Here is a 23,323-nt window from a genome sequence, read left to right on the forward strand (position 1 = left end):
GCCGAGGCACATGCCCACCAACTTTAAAGTCTGTTGACATGTCTGCATTACGGTTTAGAAGAATGAGTTCACCACATTCAATCACAAACACTCACGCACACCTCAAACGCACGCATCCTTTTCCATATTATTGTGGTACGTTACCATGGTACATCCTGTTTCTTTAAATAATTTCACTATTCTATGGATTCAACATCTTTGGGAACGCGTTGGCATAATAGATATATGTGAAATAAAATAATTATATCGATACTTTACTCATTTAAATGTTCTTCTTCTTCCTCGCGCATTACTTCTGATAGATGTTTTACCTGACGGATATGTCACAAAGACAGCCAGTGTGGGCGACACAGTCACTCTTCAAGTTATTTCACGATCAAACAAGATTAAATGGCGACATAATGGTCGAAAGGTTCTTCAATGGAAAGGACGGGCAAGCGTTACTCTCCATAATGTGTCTACAGACGATGAAGGAATCTACGAGGCCTACACTTGTCTGCACAAGCCACACGCTTATATCCGATTGATCGTCAGACGTAAGCAGTTCTAATGGCTAATTATCACAAAATGTGTATGCCAGACTTTCACCTATTCATTTTGGTTATTGTTGATTATGTGTATTTTACAATTAGTAATTATATTTGCTTCCAAAATCTAGAACAACTAGTTCCAACACTATTATTCATTTTGTCGAATATAAACAATTTCATTCATTCATTTTCAAGTATTGTTTCTCGACTTATGCTTAGAACACAATACTGATAAGCTGAAACTAAAATAACTGTAGTTAAAGGGCATACAAATTTTCCTCTGCTTAAAACTGGATTAGTTTTGTCGATACCCAACATAAATGTTCTTTCTCTCAATAGGTTGTCCTCTGAACTTTGTTGGACATCAGTGTAACGATTACTGCGTCTGTTACAATGGAGGTGTCTGTACAGACGAAGGAAAGTGCATTTGTCCACCAGGCTTTGCAGGGGCATTGTGTGATGGAGGTATTTTGGCAAATAGAGACAAGGTTGTCTCATTTTATCATAAACAAACTATTTGCGTTATCGTAATATAACTACTGTACTTAGGTGATTTTTCTAAACCCTCACTTGTTGACAGAGAGAGAATGTGTAACCGATGCATGGAAACAGATAAATTAATCCAATGACTCATTTTGCAATGTTATATGTTTTACATCAACTATGGTTAGAATGTAGATAGCCAAAACTTTAAGTTTAAAGTTAGAGTTTCAAGGTTTATAGGATTGTATCAAGTTCATGCTTTCTCACATGACTTGAAAAACCTTTAATCCCTAGTCATTGGTAAGTTGTCGCACTCACCCAACCAAATGTACAGAATTCAAACAGTGGCTTCGGTGGCACTAGAGTGCGCCATATCAACGTGTCACCTCGCTTTACCATATTGATATACCTGGATAAAGAGAGTAAATTGAGAGATAAAGTCTCTTGCCAATGTAATGATCTGACCAGGACTGGAAGCGGTAATCCTTATATCCATTTGATTACGATGCCCATTTAACCTGATTAAGTATAAAAAATAATATATTTCCTTATTTGTCATTACATTATAAGTTCGTGGACCAGATTGCTTTGGAGAAGACTGCCAGTTTAGCTGCTCGGATCAGCCTCTCTCTAAAGAAGGATTTGAAGGAAGCTGTGGTGGTGAATTATTTTGTCTCCCTGATCCATACGGATGCTCTTGCTATCCTGGATTTCACGGCCTAGGGTGTACAGAGGGTAATAAATTCCAGCACTCAAGTCGTGTACAAACATATTTTCTCCGAAGTTTCAATATAAATTACGATTGACATCGAACAGTGATTACCACAAATCAAATCAAACCATACTCGAGAAGAATTGACATATTACAAGCTTTTCATTTTTATTCAATAAGTTGAATATTTAGGTTAAGTCCTCAAAACAATTAACAGAAAATGTCTAATGTAATTTTTATTTTAGCCTGGAAAGACGTATGTAGGCAATTTAATGACTTCTTTGCTACAACCCGAGACAATAGTTGAGCGCCTGGAATTGATTGTAAACGTATCATTTTAAAAGAAGGTTACTCTCTCCCTAAATCTTTCTGCTTTGTTTATTATCCATTGTTTGAAAAAATATAGATACATGAATTTACATTTTTGATGACAGAATGTGAGCCAGGTACATTTGGAGCAGACTGTCTTCAGACGTGCCACTGTTCCGAAGGATCTACATGCGACAATCAAATGGGCACCTGCTCACCGGCGATATGCGAAGAAGGATGGACTGGCGAAAATTGTAACGGTAAGAAGTTACAGTATTACACTCGTGCTTTCTACTCGTGTCTGCATGAAACAATATGTGAAACCAGCATATGGTGCGATTATCTCAAACGTGGGATTTAGTGTGTGTGTGGCGTGAGTGTGTAGGTTCTTCCCTCAGTTGCGTGGTTAATGTGCTTTCCTTGAAGACCTACTGCAGTAGCGTGACTTCAGAGGTTCATGAATAAGTTCTACGCATGTAAGAAGTAACGTTCTAAATACATGACTGATTTCTCAATTCAACTATCCGTTGGGTTTCCTTAAACAAATTCGTAAGACTTATTTTAACACCATTTTATATTCTTTCTATGCAAAAACTTTTCTATACCGATACAAATGTTAAACCATGTAAAAATGCACTGGGTTAACACCTTCATTGCTAGCCAATCTTTATCACCTCTTCCAACACATCGCTCTATTGTGGTGAATTGATGTTGATAAAGTAATGTTCTCTTATTTAAGCTCTTTCATACTATTTTCAGAGAGAATCAGTTGCAGACATGAACCATGTTTGAACGGCGGGACATGTGAAACAAACTTTGGATTCGAAGGATATAATTGCAACTGTCCTGTTGGTTTCATCGGTTCTAACTGTGAATTAATTGGTAAGTATCCACAGGAGGTCAAGGACCAGGTCAGTCGACCTCATAAATTTACGGGACATACATGGGAAGGCGAAAATATTAATTCCTTCAGGTGCCGTGACAACAGCACTCTTACCCATTGGCGGATTAACATGCCAGTTTATTGGCTCGAAACTGGTCGGTCGTTGGGTACCCATCGCGGAAGATGCAGTAAGTTCGATGTGCCAAGGGCTTCGTTCACGCTAGTCATCCGAGTTTCCAAACACCGTGCTCGATTTAAGGACACACCTCCTCCGATTGGATCCAGTGTCCCGTAAACGTTCTCTGACTCTTCTCGTCGTGCCTGATTATGTTATACCAGGTACAAGAGAGAAAGGGTGCATATATAATCAACTTAAATAAGAGATGATATGATGCGACACAGATGTTCCTGATGTTTCTGTTTATGCCACCCACGACTTTGATGCATCATTCTGAAAAATATGCTCTGCTCTTTTTTGTCAATAGATTATAGTGCATGTGCTAGCACTCCTTGTCAGAACGATGGAAACTGCTCTGTTCAGCTTAATGGAAGCTACATTTGCTCATGCGCAATTGGTTACGAAGGTAATCAGTGTGAAGAAGGTAAGTTCGATTCACGTTACACGCTTTATTAATGAAAGTAACAAACTTCACTAAAGATAACAATATAAGGATTCTATTATGAATTCAGGAAGGAGATGCCAACTTGGTGACAACAGTACTATCATTTTTAATTAGGAAAATGCTAAATGTTACCTCATGGCTACTATAGCTATTGTAGAGGGATATAATGTACAATGTTATATTTGGTTACAAACAGAAATCAACGAATGTGAGTCCCAGCCGTGTCTTAACGGTGGAAGATGTACAGATCTCTTGGGTGGATTCACATGTGATTGTCCGGAGGAAGTCAGGGGAACTTTTTGCGAGCAAAGTAAGACTCATGCAACTAGCTAAACCCAAGCACTGTCCACTATATTTTTAATGACATTTTAATTTCTAATTCTAATAATACGTTTTATATTTTATTACAAAACAATAACAAACAGCATCAACAGTCTTATTTGGTCAGGGAAATTCCTTACACATATGCAAGAAATATTCTTCGATGTTTACCGCTTAATTAGTGAAAACCGACTTTCATCATCTGACTAATATCATCTCCTGGAACTTCTTCTCTCATTCCTACAGTGTTACCTTAACGTATCCGTTTACCGTTATTATCTATTACCACATAGTGAATGTGATGGCAATGGAATTATAATGTATCTTTTCTCTTTGCAGTCAACTATTGCGAATGTCAGCTCTGGGGTAACTCTCATTACCACACATTTGACGGTAATTTCTTCACGTTCCAAGGGGACTGTGAATATGTCGTTTCTGAGCATTCGCAGGAAGATGCGGCATTATCTGGTCTGCCTGTCTATTCCCTCATTGTCCGGCAACATAAAGAAAGGCCGGATGACCAGGTTACGAGACTCTCATTTCTGCAATTTGAATTTGAGGGTACCATTTACAAATTACAACATGGCGGTCTTTATGTAGATGGGGTACAAGCGAATACCCCTTACGTGGTGCAAGGTATTGAAATAACACTCCGATCCGATAACACTTACGTGAGTATAGGATTTTGCTATTACGAATGGTAACAATACAGCCGGTAGTAAATGAGATTATGATTATTAATTTACTATAATGGTTAGGAATAAATTTGCACAGTTTCCATACGAAAATGTATACCTTCCATGTGTTGATCACCGTACAAAGTACATTATTTGATGGACAAATACAATGTGAAAATATCATTATCTGTTATTGAAACTGGTTGCTTTCTTTCTCTTCATTTCTTGTAGATCTTAACAACAAATTTTGGATTAGTTCTGCAGCTTGACGGACATACGCTTGATCTTTCTGTTCCATTCGCATACCGAAATCATGTGAAAGGACTATGTGGAGACTGCGACCAAAACATCACCAACGATTGCTCCGGGGTGGTTGGTTATTTATATTTCACTTGCGACGATATATAGGATCTAACCGGTTATATTCTTTTCAACTAGGAATTACTCAATGATTGCAATATGCCTAATATTTTACAGTATATGAATTGATTTGTATTTAACTACGCCGTGTGGTATAGGATATAACATGATAACAGGGGCGTATCCAGGATTTTCTAACCCGGGGGGCGCGAATTACTATCTAAGCGGAGCGCCACCATCGGTTGGCGCGGAGCGTACAAGAAAATGTTTGGTTTTGATACCCCCAGATCACCGGAAATGACACTTCTAGGGCTTGAAAATGACCAACCAGATGTACACTTTTGCCTGAGAACCAAGTATTTTCCAATAGTTTTTTCCCATCCATAACCTTTGTGAAGATTGTCACCAGTCACACATCATATTCGACCTCATCGCATCTCCAGGGGATCATTGCTTTTTTGAAGTGATTCGACATCGCGGCCCACAATACCCGTAAGCCCCACTTTTGAAGGTTTTAAGCCCATTTTTGGTTCAGAATTTCAAAATTCACATTTCTCGTGATTAAACTCACTTCAAAACAAATCCATAATGTTGCAAAAAATTCATTTATGGACAACGAATATAGAAAATCTTCCTTGAACCCCTAACAGACTGGTCAAACTTGCACGAGTAGAGGGAAGTATGATAAAGAAAGTTGGTCAAGTAATTTTCGAGAATTCAGACACAGTTAATTCTTTGGTGTACAAATATTGAAACCTCCTACAACGGCTATTATAAAACTTCGTTGAAGGAAAAGAAAAAAACCCAGATATTTCAGAAACCTAACACTACACACATAGGTCAAGGAGGCGGGGGGGGGGGGGGGGAGCGGCCTAACGAAATATTTCTTTCTGAAAATTCGGGCAATATGCTGAGAATTTTCCGGGCACCTATACTGAAAGAAAAATACATTGCAATGATGTAGCTAAAGGAAATGAATAGTTTAAAAATTATCTCCTTGGTAATTAAAATAAAGTTCTAAGCTTGGCTGACTAATTCACTTTTACTAATGTAAAAGAAAGTTTTGACATAATTGGACCTCCATGCTTTTTCTCCATCTACATAGGACAATTCGTTGTTTATGTGAGCATCGCGCGGTATACTGCGCAACTTTCAGTGACCGTACGGTACATGATGGCATGCGATGTAATAACCGATGCTTGCTTATATGATATTGACATGAACATGTTGAACGCGCGCGGAGCGCGCGAAAATGTTGGTTATATTTTCGGGCAAGTCGTTACAGCTCCCCAAATGAAAATTGGGCTCCTTCGCCTTTGACTACACACATAGACAGTTTTGAGGCTGTTCACCCTGGAACGCCATTTTCATGCTTACTGATATGATGTGATATCTGCTGTTTGCTTTACAAATTCGAACAGGCGCGAAGCGAATAATTTGCCAAGGGATGGGCGAAGCCTGTAGGCAAACTATCGAAGCGTAGCGCCACCACGAGTTGGCGCGAAGCGTACAAGAAAATTTTGGCCAAAAATGCCTCCCAGATCGCTGGAAATGACACTTCCCATGCCGTGTAAGTTGCATCTCAGCATTTTCTATTTCGAATTTACTAGCGATATCATAAAAAAAATATGCTCGGGCGGGGGGGGGGGGGCGGCGGTCGTAAATGCGTCATGTTCCCCGACGACTCGGTCGAGTTCGGGACCAGCCACAGTTGGTTTCATAGCAAAATTGTTTAAGGCGTCCATACACACACACGCGTTATGATAGACCATATATAGATACATTAGTGAGAGAGGAAAAATGGAAACGTCAAAAATGGAGTTGTCGGTGTAAGGGGTAGGGTGAGGCGCTTGCCCTCTTATGAATCCTCGATCCGTCACTGGCTACCCGGCCATGTGTATATAATAGGGTTCAGCGCTGTAATGATGTCACTGTTCCTCTTTCTCTTCCCGGTGTCTTGGCGTTTATCTTCTACTCCCTTCTTTTCTCCTTTTTCTCTCCTTCTTCTTTTCCCTTCCTTCCTCTCCTCCTCCTCTTTTTCCCCTCTTTTTTCCCCTCTTTTTTCCCCTCTTTTTCCCTTTTCCCTTCTCTTTTTTTTCTCTTCTCTTTTTCTTAATCGGGGGGCGCGCGCCCCCAACGCCCCCCCCCTGGATACGCGCCTGGATAAAGTGTTCTAACTAGTATTCGCTTTCCTTTAACTTGAACATATGTTCGTTGTTATTTGAGCTCTTCATAATAATATCGTTCCTATATTAATGACTATGCGTTTAACCCAAGTGGCTACCGACTGTAAAGGATCAACGCATGTATGTATTTTAGATCCTCCTGCAAGCAGGAACTCGCGAAGAAACCTCATTGGTTTATCAAAGACTCAAGCTGACCGAAGTCAGTCTCTTACATTCATATTTAACGTCCATGATTATGAATTGTCAATAACTCTGTAACTGGACGACATACATTAATCTTGGAGTTACTCGAACCGGGGACTTTATGATTAATGTTACAAAGAAAACTGCTCCTCCTTATTTATCAACAATAACAGCGAATGCACGAGAGTATGTGAATTCAAATGTGTCGATGTATCATTGATCTATACGAATGTTTTCGGCAATAATTTATGGGTAACTCTTCGTGTCGATACCTCATAGGGACAAGAGGCGGTTGTGTGCGGAAGACGATGGAAAGCAAGTGACTCTTGTGAAGCAGCCAGACCATTTGATGGATGCTTGGAAAACGAGGAAAACAAGGAAGAAGCAGCAAGACTGTGCAGTATAATTACTGATGCATCAGGTAAACAGTACTACACTGTGTTCATACACGGTAATACACGATTCATACACGGTAAAGGTATACCATGCACTATTTAGTTTCTGAAAGGCTAACGAACGAGTGGTATATTCCGGGAGCATCATTTTCAATCTCTGATTACACCAATATTAATGTGTTGAAGGTTTACAGTGTAGTTCAAGGGCATAGGCCATATCACACGACTTTACAACACTTAAACCCTGGTCCTTGTGAATAGAGCCAATGGCGATAAAGTGCCTTGCCCCATGACACAATGTAATGATCTGGCCAGGACTCGAACCTGCGAACCTTAGATCACAAGTTCATTGTATTAACCAATTGACCACAACGCTTTCTGCTGTGAGTTGTAATGCTAATATTGTATTCATCAACTGTAAGTTTCTTCATTCATGGACACCTGCCGAAAGGCTTTATATATTTTATCCAGACATTTGCTGATAGATAGATATCAACAATTGTTTGTCAATTGTTGATGTAGGTGTAAAAGGAAAGGCTACATGTAAATAACTCATGACATATCATTTAAGAGATAAAAACGGTACAATTTAACTGCTATTGCGTGCTTGAAAACATGCATATCACGTAGCTAAAAAAATGCCTCTGAAATATTATTCACCCATGGCGTGTCTTTAACATATCATCATCTAGGTCCTTTTGGTGACTGCGCTGGGCGAGTAAACCTTGAATCGATTGAAAGAAGTTGCCAGTATGATCTTTGTTCCAGTCTCCCAGATGCATCACTCCTTTGTGATCATCTTGAACACTTGACCAGTGTTTGTGGTAAAAAAGAACCTTTCGCGCAATCCACAAATTGGCGGGATTATGTTCCAACTTGTGGTGAGTGATAGTTTCCCTCCTTGCGACTTTTATGTCTAAATTTGTTTGGGTTAGCCAATTCAGTAGCCTAGTTAATAATAATATATGCAGAATAGTAGCAAAATTTCATCTACGTGTAATGTGTTGCAGATTCCATATTCTACTCGATATTTTGTTAACGGAGCATACGAATTTGCTCGTAAGATGTACAGATGGGTTTTTTTATGTCTAAAATATTTAGTCGTTCTTTGTTATTAAGCCTGATTCTAGTAAACACATTTACATATGAACTTCCTAAAAAAAAGTTCAAAAAACAAGTCTTCGTGAGGTCATCCTCCTCTTCACTATCACTAATTCGAGGCCGTAATGATGATGTAAATGATACTTCTGCCTGATATGACTTTAGAACTCTCTACATTAAATGAAATACCCAAATCATTGAAATTAAAATTTAGACAGTCGAGCGTATTAAGTAATTCTCTCAAGCAATATGTATTTTCCGAATCTGGATGGAAACTTATTTGTTCCGATCTTCATGCCGTGCATTGGAAGCAGCGATTTACATGATTGGTATACAGGAACTGAAGATGTCGTTAGCCGTCGCTCACCACGTCTTCTTTAAAGCTTGATCACTTATTTACTTGTGGTGAATTTCAAAATATGGGAATAAAAAGTCTTATTGTACACTAGTCATGATCTTCACCCCATCATTGTCGACTATGATTTTGAACACATGACTTTCTATAGTAACGAAATCGTCATTAGCGGAAATTAAACTTTGTGGGACTTCTTTCACACTTTTTCATCGGCCTTAAAGGGTATGGTTGTCCGAGTAACACGGTATACAAATCTTGTGGAGATGCGCTTCAGGAGACGTGTGCGTCAACATTTCGTCAAGGGTATGGTGCTGTTCTTCCTTGTGTTGAAACATGCGAATGTGACTCAGGTGAAGTGCTGGCTAATGGAGATTGTATTCCTCAAAACGAGTGTGGATGCATCACGGGTGACGGTGGGTATATCGAAGTAAGTTAAGGGGGATTGTTTCAATCATAAACATAATGTCATTTTAATGTTATTAATATAAAATTCGAAGTGTAATTAAATAAATCTTGATTGACATGTTCTGACATGAATATTGTTCTCCATTAATGTGATGGCTAGATGAATAACCAACCAAAACTCAATTATTGATCTCTGACTAGTTCAAAACTATTCATAAATCCTCCCGTGAATTTCGTCTTGCTATCCATCATCGTAATATTAATGTCCAAACGTTTAGCGTCATCACCCATCATCCATATTTCATTTGATATTCATATAGAACGGCGAGTCATATCAGACCTCGGACTGTGCATTACGATGTTTGTGCAACTCCGGGCAACTTGAGTGTGCAACGATAAGCTGTGACGTCAACGCGGTTTGCATATCCAAAAATGGAGTCAACCAATGCTATTGCGCAGATGGTTATGAAGGAAATGGTATCACATGTGAGACAGAAGGTAATGCCGCAATGTCAACCTCAGCTCAGTAGGCCAAATCTTGCCAATGTGTACGCTGTTTACATATATTTGTAATGCTAACTACTATGATCAAAGTTATGTGAATGGGAAGATAAAGTAGTAATGTACGTAATTCGTCATGATATTGACGGTCTTATTAGGTTATACAAGAAAGTAGAAGTAAAAAAATAATAACAGGAGAAAAAACAAAAACAGTTGACCTCTATGTCCTGTTTGGCTCTGTTAGAGAGGAAGTACTAGAGGCAATGGATTGTATAAGGATGACATTAAGGTTGTTATCGTCAATGTTTTCAGTTATATTTCATTATACTTAATTTTAATAAATTAACAATTTGCGTCTATTATTCGAAGAGTGAATATTATTTTGTTTCTCTCTTCCATGCACCTCTCTTTTACCTTCTTACAATGTTCACTATCTGTCAACAAAATATTCAGACCTGCCTAATAAATAAACAGTACTGTCACCTGGGCGAAAATAATGAATGGCAAATAATTATCTGTTTTCTTGTAATTGTTCCAACAATCTTGGTCAGTGGCAACTTTCGTAATGTGCTGATGTATATTAAATAGGAGGCTTACTTATAAAGAGCAGCAACTTCATTTTGGGTAATCAAGGACTTAATATGAGTTGCGAATATATTCTCTTCTTTACAGCATTTTGCAGTTGCTCAATCTGGGGAGGTCTTCATCTGTTGTCATTCGATGGACTCAAGTTTGATCACTATGGAGAATGTGAATATACATTAGTGTCACCACACAGTATAGGTATTAGTGGCTACCCCAATTTTGAACTCAAAGGAAAAATTGCCAAGAACTCACCTCTAGAAGCTGTATCATTCATGAGAGAGGTAACGCTCAAGTACCAAGGATCGACTTACCAATTAAAACAAGATGGTGTTGTGCTAGTTAACGGCGAAAGAGTACGTCCTCCATATTCTCACAACAAGGGAGTTTACATCAGCCAAATACTTGGGCACACGGTGAGTATGCGGGTATGCTAATTTAATACATACATGTAGTAGAAATAGTAAAATCATTGAAGCGAACACATGGCGGAGTAACTACGGCAACTGATGGTTATTATTAATCATAGACTTTGGCAATTTTACATATAACATATTTTATTCTTTATATTATTTTGTTCAAGGTTGATCCGTAGTTCAGTATTCGAAGAAGGTTTTCAAAATCAACCTTCAGGCAAACGAATACCATCCGTTCTAATGAGGGATAACTTATTTCAACGACCTCTTTACTTTTCTTTTCATTTTTCTTATTGTCAATTGAAACTCTGGAAACGTTTCCGGCAAATTTGTTTTCGTGCAGTAACTTGCTTCTGCTACTCACTCTAAATATCTGTTCAAATAATTGATTCGGCTAAGTCTCCAAATCGATACACAAACCAAGTCTAATATTTGATATGTCTCATCATAAGCGAATTGAGTTAGCCAGGTGATGAAGTTGGTTTGCTGTTTTGGAAGTAAAGTACAGTATCAAACACTTTTCCCCCCTCTTCTTTCTATTTAGATATTCAACACAAACTTCGGACTGAGAGTGATTTGGGACAATAGCCAGAGTGTTGACGTAAAACTTAACAGGACTATCTATTTTAACAACACTAAAGGCCTCTGCGGAACCTGCAATGATAACCCATTTGATGATTTCGAGATGAAAGATGGCGTCTTGGTAAGAAATAATAACCACATGTAATCGCTTTTATTATTTGGTACATCCTTATGCATAAAGGAAATATTTCCCTTGATATCCTGTGTACGTGAACACATGCAATTGTAGTGTACAAAGGTTATTAATTTGTGGTATGTAAGATAAAGTATGGTATTGGAAAACAAATACCAAGTCATGATGTTGGCTTTCAAGGTTCGTGTTCAGCCGAAGAAAAGCAAACGAACGTTTCAATGACTTTCCATATAATACGGGTATGTATTAACAAAATTTGTATTTTTATTTGAGTTCTTTTTTACCATTTACAATCGTTGTGTTATCCAGATTGATCATTTCAAATAACTATGATAAAACTCACGCCAAAAGATATCTAATCATCTGATTTCGATCTCGGTATTTATTGTAGATGTAATTTTTACTGTCACATCACAACTTAATTTTTTGGAAAGAAAAGTTCACTCCTTCCCTCCCGTAACTTTTATTAGACTAACGATGATTTGGAATTTGGAGCGAGTTGGAAAACTGGCCTGGATATATGTTTTGATGCAACAGAAGAATTCCTTTGTCCATATGGTGATGCAGCTAGTACGTTAGCTCGAAACCTCTGTAACGCAATTGTCGATCCAATGGGTATGTTTAATAATTATAATTAATCAAAATGCATAGCAATATTCGTGAACTTATATCACTTTGAATAAGTCCCTTAATATTCACAGTTAATAAAATATCCCCCCCAAAATGCAACTCTGCTGTTTCACAATTTGACATCTCCCAAAAAATATTTTTAGGCCCTATAACATTTGTATATTTCAATACTAGTGCTTTTGGCAGTGTATATAGAGTTTGTTTATGTTTTTCTGTCTTTGAAATATTTTAATCCACACATATAAATATTTGATTTTCACACATTTTGTGAAGTCAACGTTTATTTGTGCTTTGTCAAACCTTTGAGATTTCTTGTCTGTTCGTACTTTTCCCCGGGTGATAACTAGGAATTGAAGTAATTATGCCGGTAACGTAGTGTATGGTATCACCATATTATGAAGGAATCAATATAACTTGTAGTTTGTGTCCACTTTGAACAAAATAATTGTAGATTGTCAGTGTGGTCAATGTCAGTGGTGGCTAATAAAATGTTTCAAACTTGCACTCTCTTAAATGAAAGTATCTTACAAATGAAGTAAAAATAGTGTTGGCATATATAAGAAATGATTTATTTGTACATTGGGGATCTTCAGCGTTTTGAGAGGGCGCTGTCAGAGCCTTAGATATGGCTGTGCCACCTAATGCATGAGCTATTTCCTGTTGACAGATCTCAAAATGTTTGATATGGCGATGTAACATTCAACAATCTATGCGCTAGTTGTGAAAATTTGTTTGATAATATCTTGCCTGTAATAATTGCGTTGAGATTTGCAGGTATAAGTCCATTACATTCTTTAGATACAGTTTTACTGACGCTCCAACGTTGTGCCGTCGTGATTGAAAATACCTGAAAGAAGCTTTCTGATCGGTTGATGACTAATTTTTATAAATTAGCATTACGTTGCTTTAATGTGCTATTTATGAGTGATAACAATGTTAGTTCGAATATATCAAAATATGCATGTATAAGGGAGTGTGATGGTAGTTTTCACAGAAGTGTCCGCCACAGAGATTCCTTAAAGGAATTCTCAACGACTTTAGAGACTTTAGCATATCAAGTTTGACGGAACTACGAAGGACCGATTTGACAGCGCCCTCTGTTAATCCCACTGGTAGATTCCAAGTCTTCAGTTTATTATTAAATACTCGACACTCAATTCATGTTCAACATCAACTAAATTAGTTAATATTATGATTAATGAATACCATATCCTCCTTCCTTTCTATACCTAGTGTATTAACTTCATATACTCCATCTATGTCTTCAATCACCTACACACGTCGCATTTACATACTAACTTACTATCAATTAACTTTTTGCATTTCCATGACAGGTTTATTTCAGGTATGTCATGACTACGTGGATCCCGCAATCTACTACGAAACTTGTGTATATGACGTCTGCTCTCAGGAGAGTCCTGCTTTTCTCTGTAGCAACATGGAGCGGTACGCGCAGTCATGTATTTTAGCAGGAGTAGATATCAGTCACTGGTGGATTGACAGGCCTGAATGTGAACCAGGTGATAGCATAATATCCTATCGTAAAGTTCCATTGAAATAGTTCTACATGTCTTTTGTCTTGCATGACTTTCCCCACATGTAAGAGAGGATTTCACGTTAATATTCACTAACGAATCTCAATGAAGAACTCTTATTAATCACCTTAGCGCATATTTCATATGAGACATACCTTATCTTAACAGAGTGCGATGGGGGTGCAATTTACGAGATTCAGTTGGAAGGATGCCAAAAGACATGTGCGTTTCCGGAAGGTGACCCGAACTGCGAGATTGAGGCCATGGCATCATGTACGTGTCCAGAAGGGCAATACCTTGAAGGTGAATCTTGTGTAAATGAGTGTACTGGATGTTTCTTGGAAGATGGTCAGTATATAATGGTAAGTTGATGAGGGTGTGTATAAGTTGCATTGTACCTTCATACAGTTGATATGACGTGACAATAAGTTAGATGATATGGTGCGCATTGTAGAAGTATTGTCTAGAAAGATTGATTGATTTTTAACTGTTTCGGCTTCTAGAGTGGTGATCAAGCTGTTAATGCAGATTGCACCGAGGTTTGCAGTTGTCAAGATCAACTCTTGGAATGTTTACCGATGTCCTGCAGTGAATTTGCATCTTGCACTTTACGTTCTGGCATGAGGGACTGTTTCTGCGATACGGGATATGAAGGAAACGGACAAGATTGTGAAATCGGTGAGTTAATAACTCTAAGGGTAATGTTAACTTTATTCCGAAAGAGCGTGAGGCCTTCATAATTGCATTTAAATAGTGGATACCACAAATATAATAAAAAACACTGCACAGAATGTCAACGTTTAACAAAAGCATTCCTTGCCGTGAAATACCACAGCGTCTCTAAGAAGTACTCCACAGTTCACTGCATGGTGTTTACTTCAATTTCCATCTCAACTAACAGGTGGCTGCTCTTGTTCAGTCTGGGGTGGATCGCACGTTAATACCTTCGATGGAGCTGTTTTGTCCATGAGCGGAGAGTGTGACTACCTCTTAGTGACAGGAAAAGACACGGACGCGATGTATGACTACAATATAATCGTCACAAATGTAAAAGATTTCCCTTCATCGAATGTATCATTTGCTCGGGCAGTGCGGCTGGAAGTGAATGGGACGAGGTACGAAGTTCTCAGTGGAGGAATCCTATTCGTGAATGGAGTACAGAAAACTGTTCCGTTTAAAAGTGGTTTTGCGACAATATATGCAATATTTCCTAACCGCATAGTAAGTGTCATTTTTTTTTTATCGTACTTCCTTCCTTCTCATGCGTAGATCAGTCTCATTTCGTTTTCGGTTTCTTATGAAAATTAACTTAACTGTCCCCCAGAATAAGTAACTCATTAGAAAATTAAGTGATGTAGATTAGATAGCCCTCAAATTGTGAGTTGCGTTAGGAAAAATCAGTTCCTAGCAGCAAAAATAATTGCGTCACCAAACATCTGCAATATTATTGTCTTTACAAAATGAAGTAATGTCATCATGTTCATGGCTACTAGTTTATCATTGCTTTGGCAATGACATCCACTCCCTATCAAAATTTACGACAACTTTCCAAATTAATGCGATAACTGACACCCGATATACTTTTTTTTTAAATTTAATACAATGCATGTCCGAAAACAGGATTTTCATTACTTTACAATTTGATCTGATAAAGTAGTATAATTTATGTCAGTTATATTGTTATCGAAGCAGTTCCAACATGCAAACTGCTACTGCAAATGACTAAATATTCTAACTTGCTTAATTTTCCTAGGTCATGGACACCATATTTGGGGTTTCGGTTATGATGCAAACACCTTTCACTGTGGAAGTTAAAGTTTCTGGTGATCACTTTGATAAAACAGAAGGTCTTTGTGGAACTTGTAATGGTGACGTAACCGACGACTTTTACACAAAAACAGGTGTCGTTGTAAGTTCTTTATATGAATCTACTCCAAGTAAACATTTAGTTTGTCCTTTCTGAAATACTTTAACCTTACGAATTAGATACTGCCCTAACAATTTCGGAGATAACATATTTCATACTACAACCTGTATACGTTATTATAAGTGGCCTAGCACCGGTGGTCGGCGTCAGTGGATTAGTAGTTATTTTGTTGTTACTTGACACCGAGCCTTGTGCTACCACACTGTCCTCACAGGTCCAGACACACCATTGATTTAATGTTACAACTAGTACACTTTTACTTTTGTAGACTGCTGATGCTCAACAATTTCGAAACGCTTGGATTGTCGACGGAGAAACTTGCAACAACGCGTTCGAACCAACGGACTGCACGACCAGCTCCAACGAAGAGAATGAAGCAATACAAATGTGTAACATTTTGACTTCAGCGACGGGTGAGCGCCAATGTATATGAAAAGTATACTCTCTAAAGTTTGCTCACTAAAGAGGCTTAAAATGAGAACCAGCATGTGAAAAACGTTAGCGTTTAAAGCAATGAAATTAAAAACAATTCTTACTCTAATCAATGTTTAACTTTATTACAGGGCCATTTTCTCACTGCCATGAATACGTGGATCCATCACCATACTTTACAAGCTGCGTTACTGACGTCTGCTCGACTTGGAATAAAGCAAATCTATTATGTAACAACCTGCAGACGTATGCACAAATTTGCAGACAAACTGGTGGTTCACTCCCAGGAGATTGGAGAAGTCAAACCAATTATTGCGGTAGGATTCTCCATGAATGAAAACATTGTAGTTTGATAATCTTGTTTCTTCTTTACATGGAGTTCAACCATGGCTTCTCATGCCCATTGGAAGTGTCTCCGAAGCAGATTACTAACCCTATCAAACTGTTAGTCAGAGTTTGAAAAGTTTCGTTCTTTGTAATGATGAGGAAGCATATTAATGTTCATGCATTCAACAAAAAAGCGTGAAATCTTTGTTAAAACTGCAAATCCTCAGAAAGACTCGATCTATCATAAATGCTCGTGTTTTCCTTTGTTTTATTTGCTTAGTAATCTATCCATTCCTTAGTAGATAAAAAGGAACATTTTGAAAGGTTGAAAATAAAAAAACCTAAAAGGTAAGCGAGAATTTTTGAGTGGTCTTTACGACGATAATAATATTCATATCCTCCCCCGTCTTTATGTCTTTATTACTAGATTCGTTTTGTCCCAGTGGACTGAATTATGAAGCATGTAACAGTACTTGTCAACCATCATGCAGTGAAACTGCTTTACCATGTCTTTTCAATTGCGAAGAAATGTGTGGATGCTCTAACGAATATGTTGTGGATGAGGCAACATGTGTTTTACGAGAAGAATGTGGTTGTGTCTTACCAGACGGTGGTTACTTACAGGTATTTTATGAACTTAAAGGTACAAGTAAGTCTGAGAAAATAAAATACAAGCGTACCATATTGAACACCGACTTCATATATAAATGTTCCGTAGTTAAGATTTGTTGGCTCTAAAAAGTCATACTTTATCAAAATCTAGATTCACACGTACATATTTCTCTCATCTCGCAGGTAACTTTGTCACTTAGTGAGTATCGCAGTGAACCCAACTTATCTAGAGTATTGCTAACGATTTACATGTGTATGTTAACTTGTTTTTTGGCGATGCCGCAATATCTATTGTACTGCATTTGAAATAATCTTTCTTTATCAACATTTAAATCAATTTTGAATGACTCAATTCAAACTGAAAATTATGTTACAAAATGACATATAACAGAAGGGCACACGTTGTAGTACGGGAACAACAGCATAGCATGAGTTCAACAGCGTTAGTATGTGTACAAAAACATGAGTGTGAGTACAACAGCATGGGTGCGAGTACGCGTTATATTCAGCCTGACGTACAAGTACAGGCTCTCAGGGCGAGTACATGTATACTTAACATTGCATTAGTATCTATTCTGCGGGGACTAGTACGGGTACATTTTCAGTCTGCTTTATCAACTGCGTTCATTATATTATTCAATAGCAAATTATTTTGTAATGACTCTCGTTACTCAAAAAGGTACACAATAAGGTACCCATGCCTCTTGTAGTATGCCCAAAGTCATTCTAATGTGTAAAAACCATATTACAGCTATCTATGAATAGTAAATTACAGATTGAACCACTTTTAACAACACTTGGACGCGATGCAATCGAAACTTCAAGATGATTCAGTGTTTTGATTTCAACGTTCATTCTCAATTAATGTAAGGATTACGACCAAAGATGATTATAGTTTAAAAGTGCTGACGGACACTGCGGTCTGCAAAATTGCAAAATTACAGATTGAACCACTTTTAACAACACTTGGACGCCATGCAATCGGAACCTCAAGATGATTCAGTGTTGATTTCAACGTTCATTCTCAATTAATGTAAGGATTACGACCAAAGATGATTATAGTTTAAAAGTGCTGACGGACACTGCGGTCTGCAAAATTGCAAAATTAAAATTAAAATTGTGTCGTTCAAAGGATACTGTTATAACTTAAATTCTAGTTACGAGTTTGTAGGTCAAATAATTAAACAAATAGGTGAAAACATGCCAAGTAAACTAAAAAAAGAGAAGAACCCCGAGGTTATTTACGTTGAAACATTTGGAAGCTTCTCATCATGAAGGGCGAGTGAAAAAATTCCCAGTTTTAAATTTAAATCTGGGACGTTTCTGGTGGTTTTCTGGTGGTGCCATTGGAGACCATAAGGAGCAAAACAAGGGAAATAATATTTGACAATTATTACATGACCAAGTCGAGTAAATAAATTAAATTTGGTTACAGGTAGGAGGTGAGTGGATAAATGACGATTGTTCCCAGATATGTACCTGTGAAGACTATTCAGGATTAATTTGCATACCTCTTACGTGTCCTTCGGAAACCAATTGTGAACAAAGGAACGGAGTAAATGATTGTTTCTGCCCACCTTCTTACATTTTAAGCGAAGACACTTGCACTAAAGGTCAGTTATTCCACATACATTTTTTTTTTGTATTTTTGCCTAAGGTTTATCCATATAGTTCAAACTTCCAGCAATTCTAGTGAGGGTAATATGTTCTTTCCGACACTTGAAGTTAACTAAGGAGGAGAGTAGGTGGACAAATTGGGGAATAGAAAGAGAAAACTTGCAAACGTGGTTGAACACAAAGTTTGCCATGGTTGTTGAGCAATTGATTAGCAACAGCATGATGCTTCTGCTATGTTCTAATACAACCTTACAAAAGTATAGTGTATGTTATGCACAAGGCGCTTGACACTCTTCAAAACAAAGTCTATCATGAAATTGGTCTATGCATTTTGCGCGATAAAAAGTTAAGAGATATATGGTGCCTGAACGGCCCATAGCGTCTACATCGTTTGTACCTCATTTAATTCAAAAGGCTTCTCTTTCTTCACATAGAGTCCTGCGTGTGCACAGTGTTTGGAGATCCACATTTTGTTACATTCGACGGTGTAAGTTTCGACTACCAAGGTGAATGCAAATATATTTTAGCCGAAAACTGTGGACAATCTACCGAGGTGCCTTACTTTCAAATAGTCGGAGATCATAAAATGCAAATAGCGAATGATAGTGTTTCTTATTTAAAATCTATTCAACTGGAACTACTTGGAAAGACATATAGTTTGTTCATTTACGGAAGAGTCCATGTAAACGGAATTTTTGTAAATTTACCATTTTCGGATGGTGAATTAACAATTAGAGAAACATCAGGCGGCTACGTGGTGAGTGTAATATATCGATACAACATATAATTGAATGAGTATTAATAAATGTTACGTGAGCTTAAAGCATAGTATTTAAAATTATAGTTGTAAAATTAAATTCTCCATGTTTGACCATGCCTAACAAATAAATAAACTTTTTAGTGTAAATAAAAAAGACATTGATTTTGAATACGTATTCTTATATGATCATTGAATGCTCATGCGACAGAAATGAAATATTACTTAAGTAAACTATCAGATCTTGCATAGATAAATGTGTATATCAGTACAGAGCTAAATTATTTAGCTATTGTAGATTAGGTTAAAGGCATAAATGGAATCAAATTGTGAAAAACCTCAATGGAATCTTTATCATTTTTAATGGATTTTTTTGGGGTATACTTTTAATGACAGAGAGACTCCTTTTATGAATTAAAAAATTAAACAATCACTATCATTTACTATTTATAGGTACGTCTGGAATGCATGTTAAAAACTATACACGTTTCAAGTAGACTATTAATGACGCATCTTAGGCAACAAGATCAACTTTGCTTTCATATTTTGTTTCTTAACAGGTCTCAGACTTGCTTATCCCACTGAAAATCAGAGTAGTTTTGTGTGTAGGTGATGCTTGATCGACAAAATGCTGTCTTAATCAATTAATAGCTATTGTTTTATTTTCATTTATTATTTACTCCGTATCAATAAGACACTTGAGGCCTTATCTGGTATTAGAATTCGCTACGACAGGAACTTTAGCGCAGAAATCGAGTTGAGTAATGCCTTCATGGGGTTAACGTGTGGCATGTGTGGAACTTGCAGTGGAAAAACTGATGACGAACTGAGCTTGCCAATTGGAAACCTTGTAAGTTTGACTTCATTTTTCCGTGTTGATCACCTGACAGTGTATTTCTTGATCGAGATTTGAGATGAAGTTGAATATCTGATAAATATTGTTCATACTAACGGTCCTCCTAATGTTAGCAATACAAAGAAATAGAGTCCCCTAATCACCGTCTAACGTCCTATTATAGTATTTGTTATGGAGTACAAATTATTGATGTTACATTTGCACGGTCTCTCATTTCACAGGCAACTACACTGGAAGAGTTCGGCGCCTCTTACAGAATATCAAATGATTGCGAGATTTCAGTTGCCTCGGAAAACCCTTGCAAATTCAATTCTTCACAAGAAATCTACGCTAGAGATGTCTGCCATATGTTGATTCGTAACCCAGGTAATATAATACAAAAGTTGTGTCTATCAATGCTGTGACCGCTTAAAGTTTGATATATTGAAATATCATAGGAATCTTCAAGAGCAAAACGGATTGTTGTCCAAAAGTATCCCCACAACGTATCTCCAGGCACTTATTTGAAAAAGATTAGTGCGGCAAAATACATTACTCAAAACTGAATATTATCCCTAGTTATATCTTTAACTTGCTTTTAATAAGCCAACAAAGATATTTCCGTCTCAATACTTTGCCACTTTTAGGTCCCTTTTCTCCATGCTTTGATACTGCAAATCCTATGGTCTACTACAACGCCTGTGTTATGGATGTATGCGTGACAGGAAAGGACTCCATGCTTTGTCCAGTACTGGTAAATTATGGCCGAATTTGTGAAAGAATGGGTATCTCGGTGTCCAACTGGATGGAGGAGTCACCGCATTGTCTCGAGATAAATATTTTAGGTAGGTAAATTGAGCATATTCAAACTAATTTTATTTTACCATTGTCATTGCTTTTTGCGTATATTATGTACACTATGACGATGATTTAACGAGGTTTTTGCATTTTTCAAACGTCTTTTCAGAACTAGAATATGCAAAAATAAACAACTTGTCAACTGGAAAGCGAAAGAAAAGAGGTAAGTAAATACAGCTTTTGAGAAAAGTAATAACAAGGCTTTTCTTTACTATTTGATGATTCTTTGAAACATCAAGAGTGTACGAAGCTGCTTATGTCGTTAGATCTTAATATAATATGTCCTGCTCAGGTGTGCTAATTAACTTCATTTATTTCTACTAGTATAAAAGTTTTAAAAGGAAAACGCACTTGATATATGATTCTAGACGTGCTCGGACCATTGCAATAATGGATTATTAAAACTGATCTGACATATTGCGTACAACTTTTGTTACAGCTGCTCTACAGTTATTTATTTGCACTGTATTTACCACAATTGATCTCCTTCACCCCAGATAAGATCACTGTATTTCTCTTCAAATATAAATTAGGATAATTTAGCACGAAATACAATCTAAAAGTTATAATAAGTGTCGTATCTGCCTGTCCAAGAAGCGGCTGGATGGATGATGGTTGGGAGGGGTTGCTATGTAGTGGGAGGAACATAATTCAGGTGGAAGACCATTGGCTTACTTGGTGTACAAAAAAATGTAGATCCTCTTCGATGTCTGCATTAAACTCAGTTATCAGTCTTTGGATTTAAAACATGCTAAAGAAACATGTGCTAAAGTATAAAACCAGATAAAATATTTGTAGCGTTTATTTTGGTTTCGTTTCACGTTTCAGCTGCTGCTTATGTTGGTAAGTTGTGTCTTTTTTCAAACAGTATAGCTATCGGAATAGCTTAACTAGGAACATGTTGGTTAAGTAAAGATATACCTACAAAAAATATTGTACTTCGCTATATATTTGGTTGGCAAATGTCAGTTTTGCCACCCCCCCCTCCAATAAAAGAACAAAAATACACGCTGGGACTGTAACCTTTACTCATAAAATCGCAATTAGTATTCAACATAGAATGCATCAGCGTTAACCTTATCCATCTTTGGTAAGGTGTAAAAATACAGGTTTTCGACAAAAGTGGTTTTATAAGATTGCCTCAGAACAAAGCACCTTTGAAACGATGTTATGTTAATAAAGGATGAATCACTTAAAATCAAACACATTATTTGTTTATTGATGTAACATAAAAAATTAATCATTATCATGCAGCTGACTATAGCCGAGCATATGATTATGATTCACCAAAACCATAAAGGCAGACGTTTTCTTAGTCTGTATAATCAATCTGGTATATATTGCATCCCTCTACAGAAACTTGGTGTTTACATTGTGACAAGAAGAAGCGTTTATATTAACTCTTCCAAAGGTCAAATTATGTCGCTCCGGGTCTTGAAATATCGGAATCTTAAGATCCATCGTAATGGAAATATGACACCAGTGTATATATATATATATATATATGTATGTATATATATATATATATATATATATATATATGTATATAGATATATAGTGTATTAAAGTGCATTAAATATGTTTGCAGTCGTCTGAAATTTGCAACAGCGACTTTCGTATTAGTTGAAATGATTATTTCAGGGAAGAGTCGATGAATGGGATTATTCACGTCCTCGATGAGACGTTGTGTCATGTTTGATGTGACTAGACTTCTCCTGCGATTCATTTATCGTATACGAATCATTTATACCATACTACCTGTATTTGGTTATTTGTTTGTAATCTTGTGTATTTTGTGTGTGTGTAAACCAACTTTACAGAATGTCCAAAAGGTGCTGACTATATTTCCTGTGACGTAACTATTGGGAAACGTACGACGTGCGGCAAGCCCCCATTATGTGATCCTCAACAGCCCACAATGATGTGCGTCTGTAAGGCACCAATGCTTCTCATGAACGGCGAATGCGTTCCTGATGAGTCTGAATGTTACTGTGAATCGCCAATTGGAGGTGCACTGAAGGTAGTTATACAGCAAGCTAGCTTCAACCGTATATTT

At 37.3% G+C, this 23,323-nt stretch overlaps 1 protein-coding gene across 1 annotated transcript in view; it reads left to right on the forward strand.

The window, feature by feature from the left end:
- Nucleotides 1–23,323, forward strand: part of LOC139969369 (IgGFc-binding protein-like) — a 50,636-nt gene that overhangs the window by 8,528 nt on the left and 18,785 nt on the right. The window contains exons 3-34 of the mRNA XM_071974257.1: nucleotides 303–536; nucleotides 870–995; nucleotides 1,584–1,748; nucleotides 2,160–2,294; nucleotides 2,794–2,916; nucleotides 3,403–3,519; nucleotides 3,737–3,850; nucleotides 4,201–4,532; nucleotides 4,770–4,910; nucleotides 7,547–7,688; nucleotides 8,355–8,543; nucleotides 9,340–9,545; nucleotides 9,844–10,021; nucleotides 10,697–11,022; nucleotides 11,567–11,725; nucleotides 12,208–12,352; nucleotides 13,702–13,887; nucleotides 14,071–14,264; nucleotides 14,406–14,580; nucleotides 14,804–15,123; nucleotides 15,656–15,811; nucleotides 16,098–16,242; nucleotides 16,393–16,578; nucleotides 17,016–17,212; nucleotides 18,636–18,813; nucleotides 19,252–19,574; nucleotides 20,269–20,424; nucleotides 20,652–20,796; nucleotides 21,057–21,254; nucleotides 21,377–21,430; nucleotides 22,096–22,110; nucleotides 23,088–23,287. Coding sequence (XP_071830358.1) covers nucleotides 303–536; nucleotides 870–995; nucleotides 1,584–1,748; nucleotides 2,160–2,294; nucleotides 2,794–2,916; nucleotides 3,403–3,519; nucleotides 3,737–3,850; nucleotides 4,201–4,532; nucleotides 4,770–4,910; nucleotides 7,547–7,688; nucleotides 8,355–8,543; nucleotides 9,340–9,545; nucleotides 9,844–10,021; nucleotides 10,697–11,022; nucleotides 11,567–11,725; nucleotides 12,208–12,352; nucleotides 13,702–13,887; nucleotides 14,071–14,264; nucleotides 14,406–14,580; nucleotides 14,804–15,123; nucleotides 15,656–15,811; nucleotides 16,098–16,242; nucleotides 16,393–16,578; nucleotides 17,016–17,212; nucleotides 18,636–18,813; nucleotides 19,252–19,574; nucleotides 20,269–20,424; nucleotides 20,652–20,796; nucleotides 21,057–21,254; nucleotides 21,377–21,430; nucleotides 22,096–22,110; nucleotides 23,088–23,287 — 5,660 coding nt within the window. The remainder of the gene's footprint in view (nucleotides 1–302; nucleotides 537–869; nucleotides 996–1,583; nucleotides 1,749–2,159; nucleotides 2,295–2,793; nucleotides 2,917–3,402; nucleotides 3,520–3,736; nucleotides 3,851–4,200; nucleotides 4,533–4,769; nucleotides 4,911–7,546; nucleotides 7,689–8,354; nucleotides 8,544–9,339; nucleotides 9,546–9,843; nucleotides 10,022–10,696; nucleotides 11,023–11,566; nucleotides 11,726–12,207; nucleotides 12,353–13,701; nucleotides 13,888–14,070; nucleotides 14,265–14,405; nucleotides 14,581–14,803; nucleotides 15,124–15,655; nucleotides 15,812–16,097; nucleotides 16,243–16,392; nucleotides 16,579–17,015; nucleotides 17,213–18,635; nucleotides 18,814–19,251; nucleotides 19,575–20,268; nucleotides 20,425–20,651; nucleotides 20,797–21,056; nucleotides 21,255–21,376; nucleotides 21,431–22,095; nucleotides 22,111–23,087; nucleotides 23,288–23,323) is intronic.

Source organism: Apostichopus japonicus, chromosome 1, assembly GCF_037975245.1.
Source record: "Apostichopus japonicus isolate 1M-3 chromosome 1, ASM3797524v1, whole genome shotgun sequence".
NCBI lineage: Eukaryota > Metazoa > Echinodermata > Holothuroidea > Aspidochirotida > Stichopodidae > Apostichopus > Apostichopus japonicus.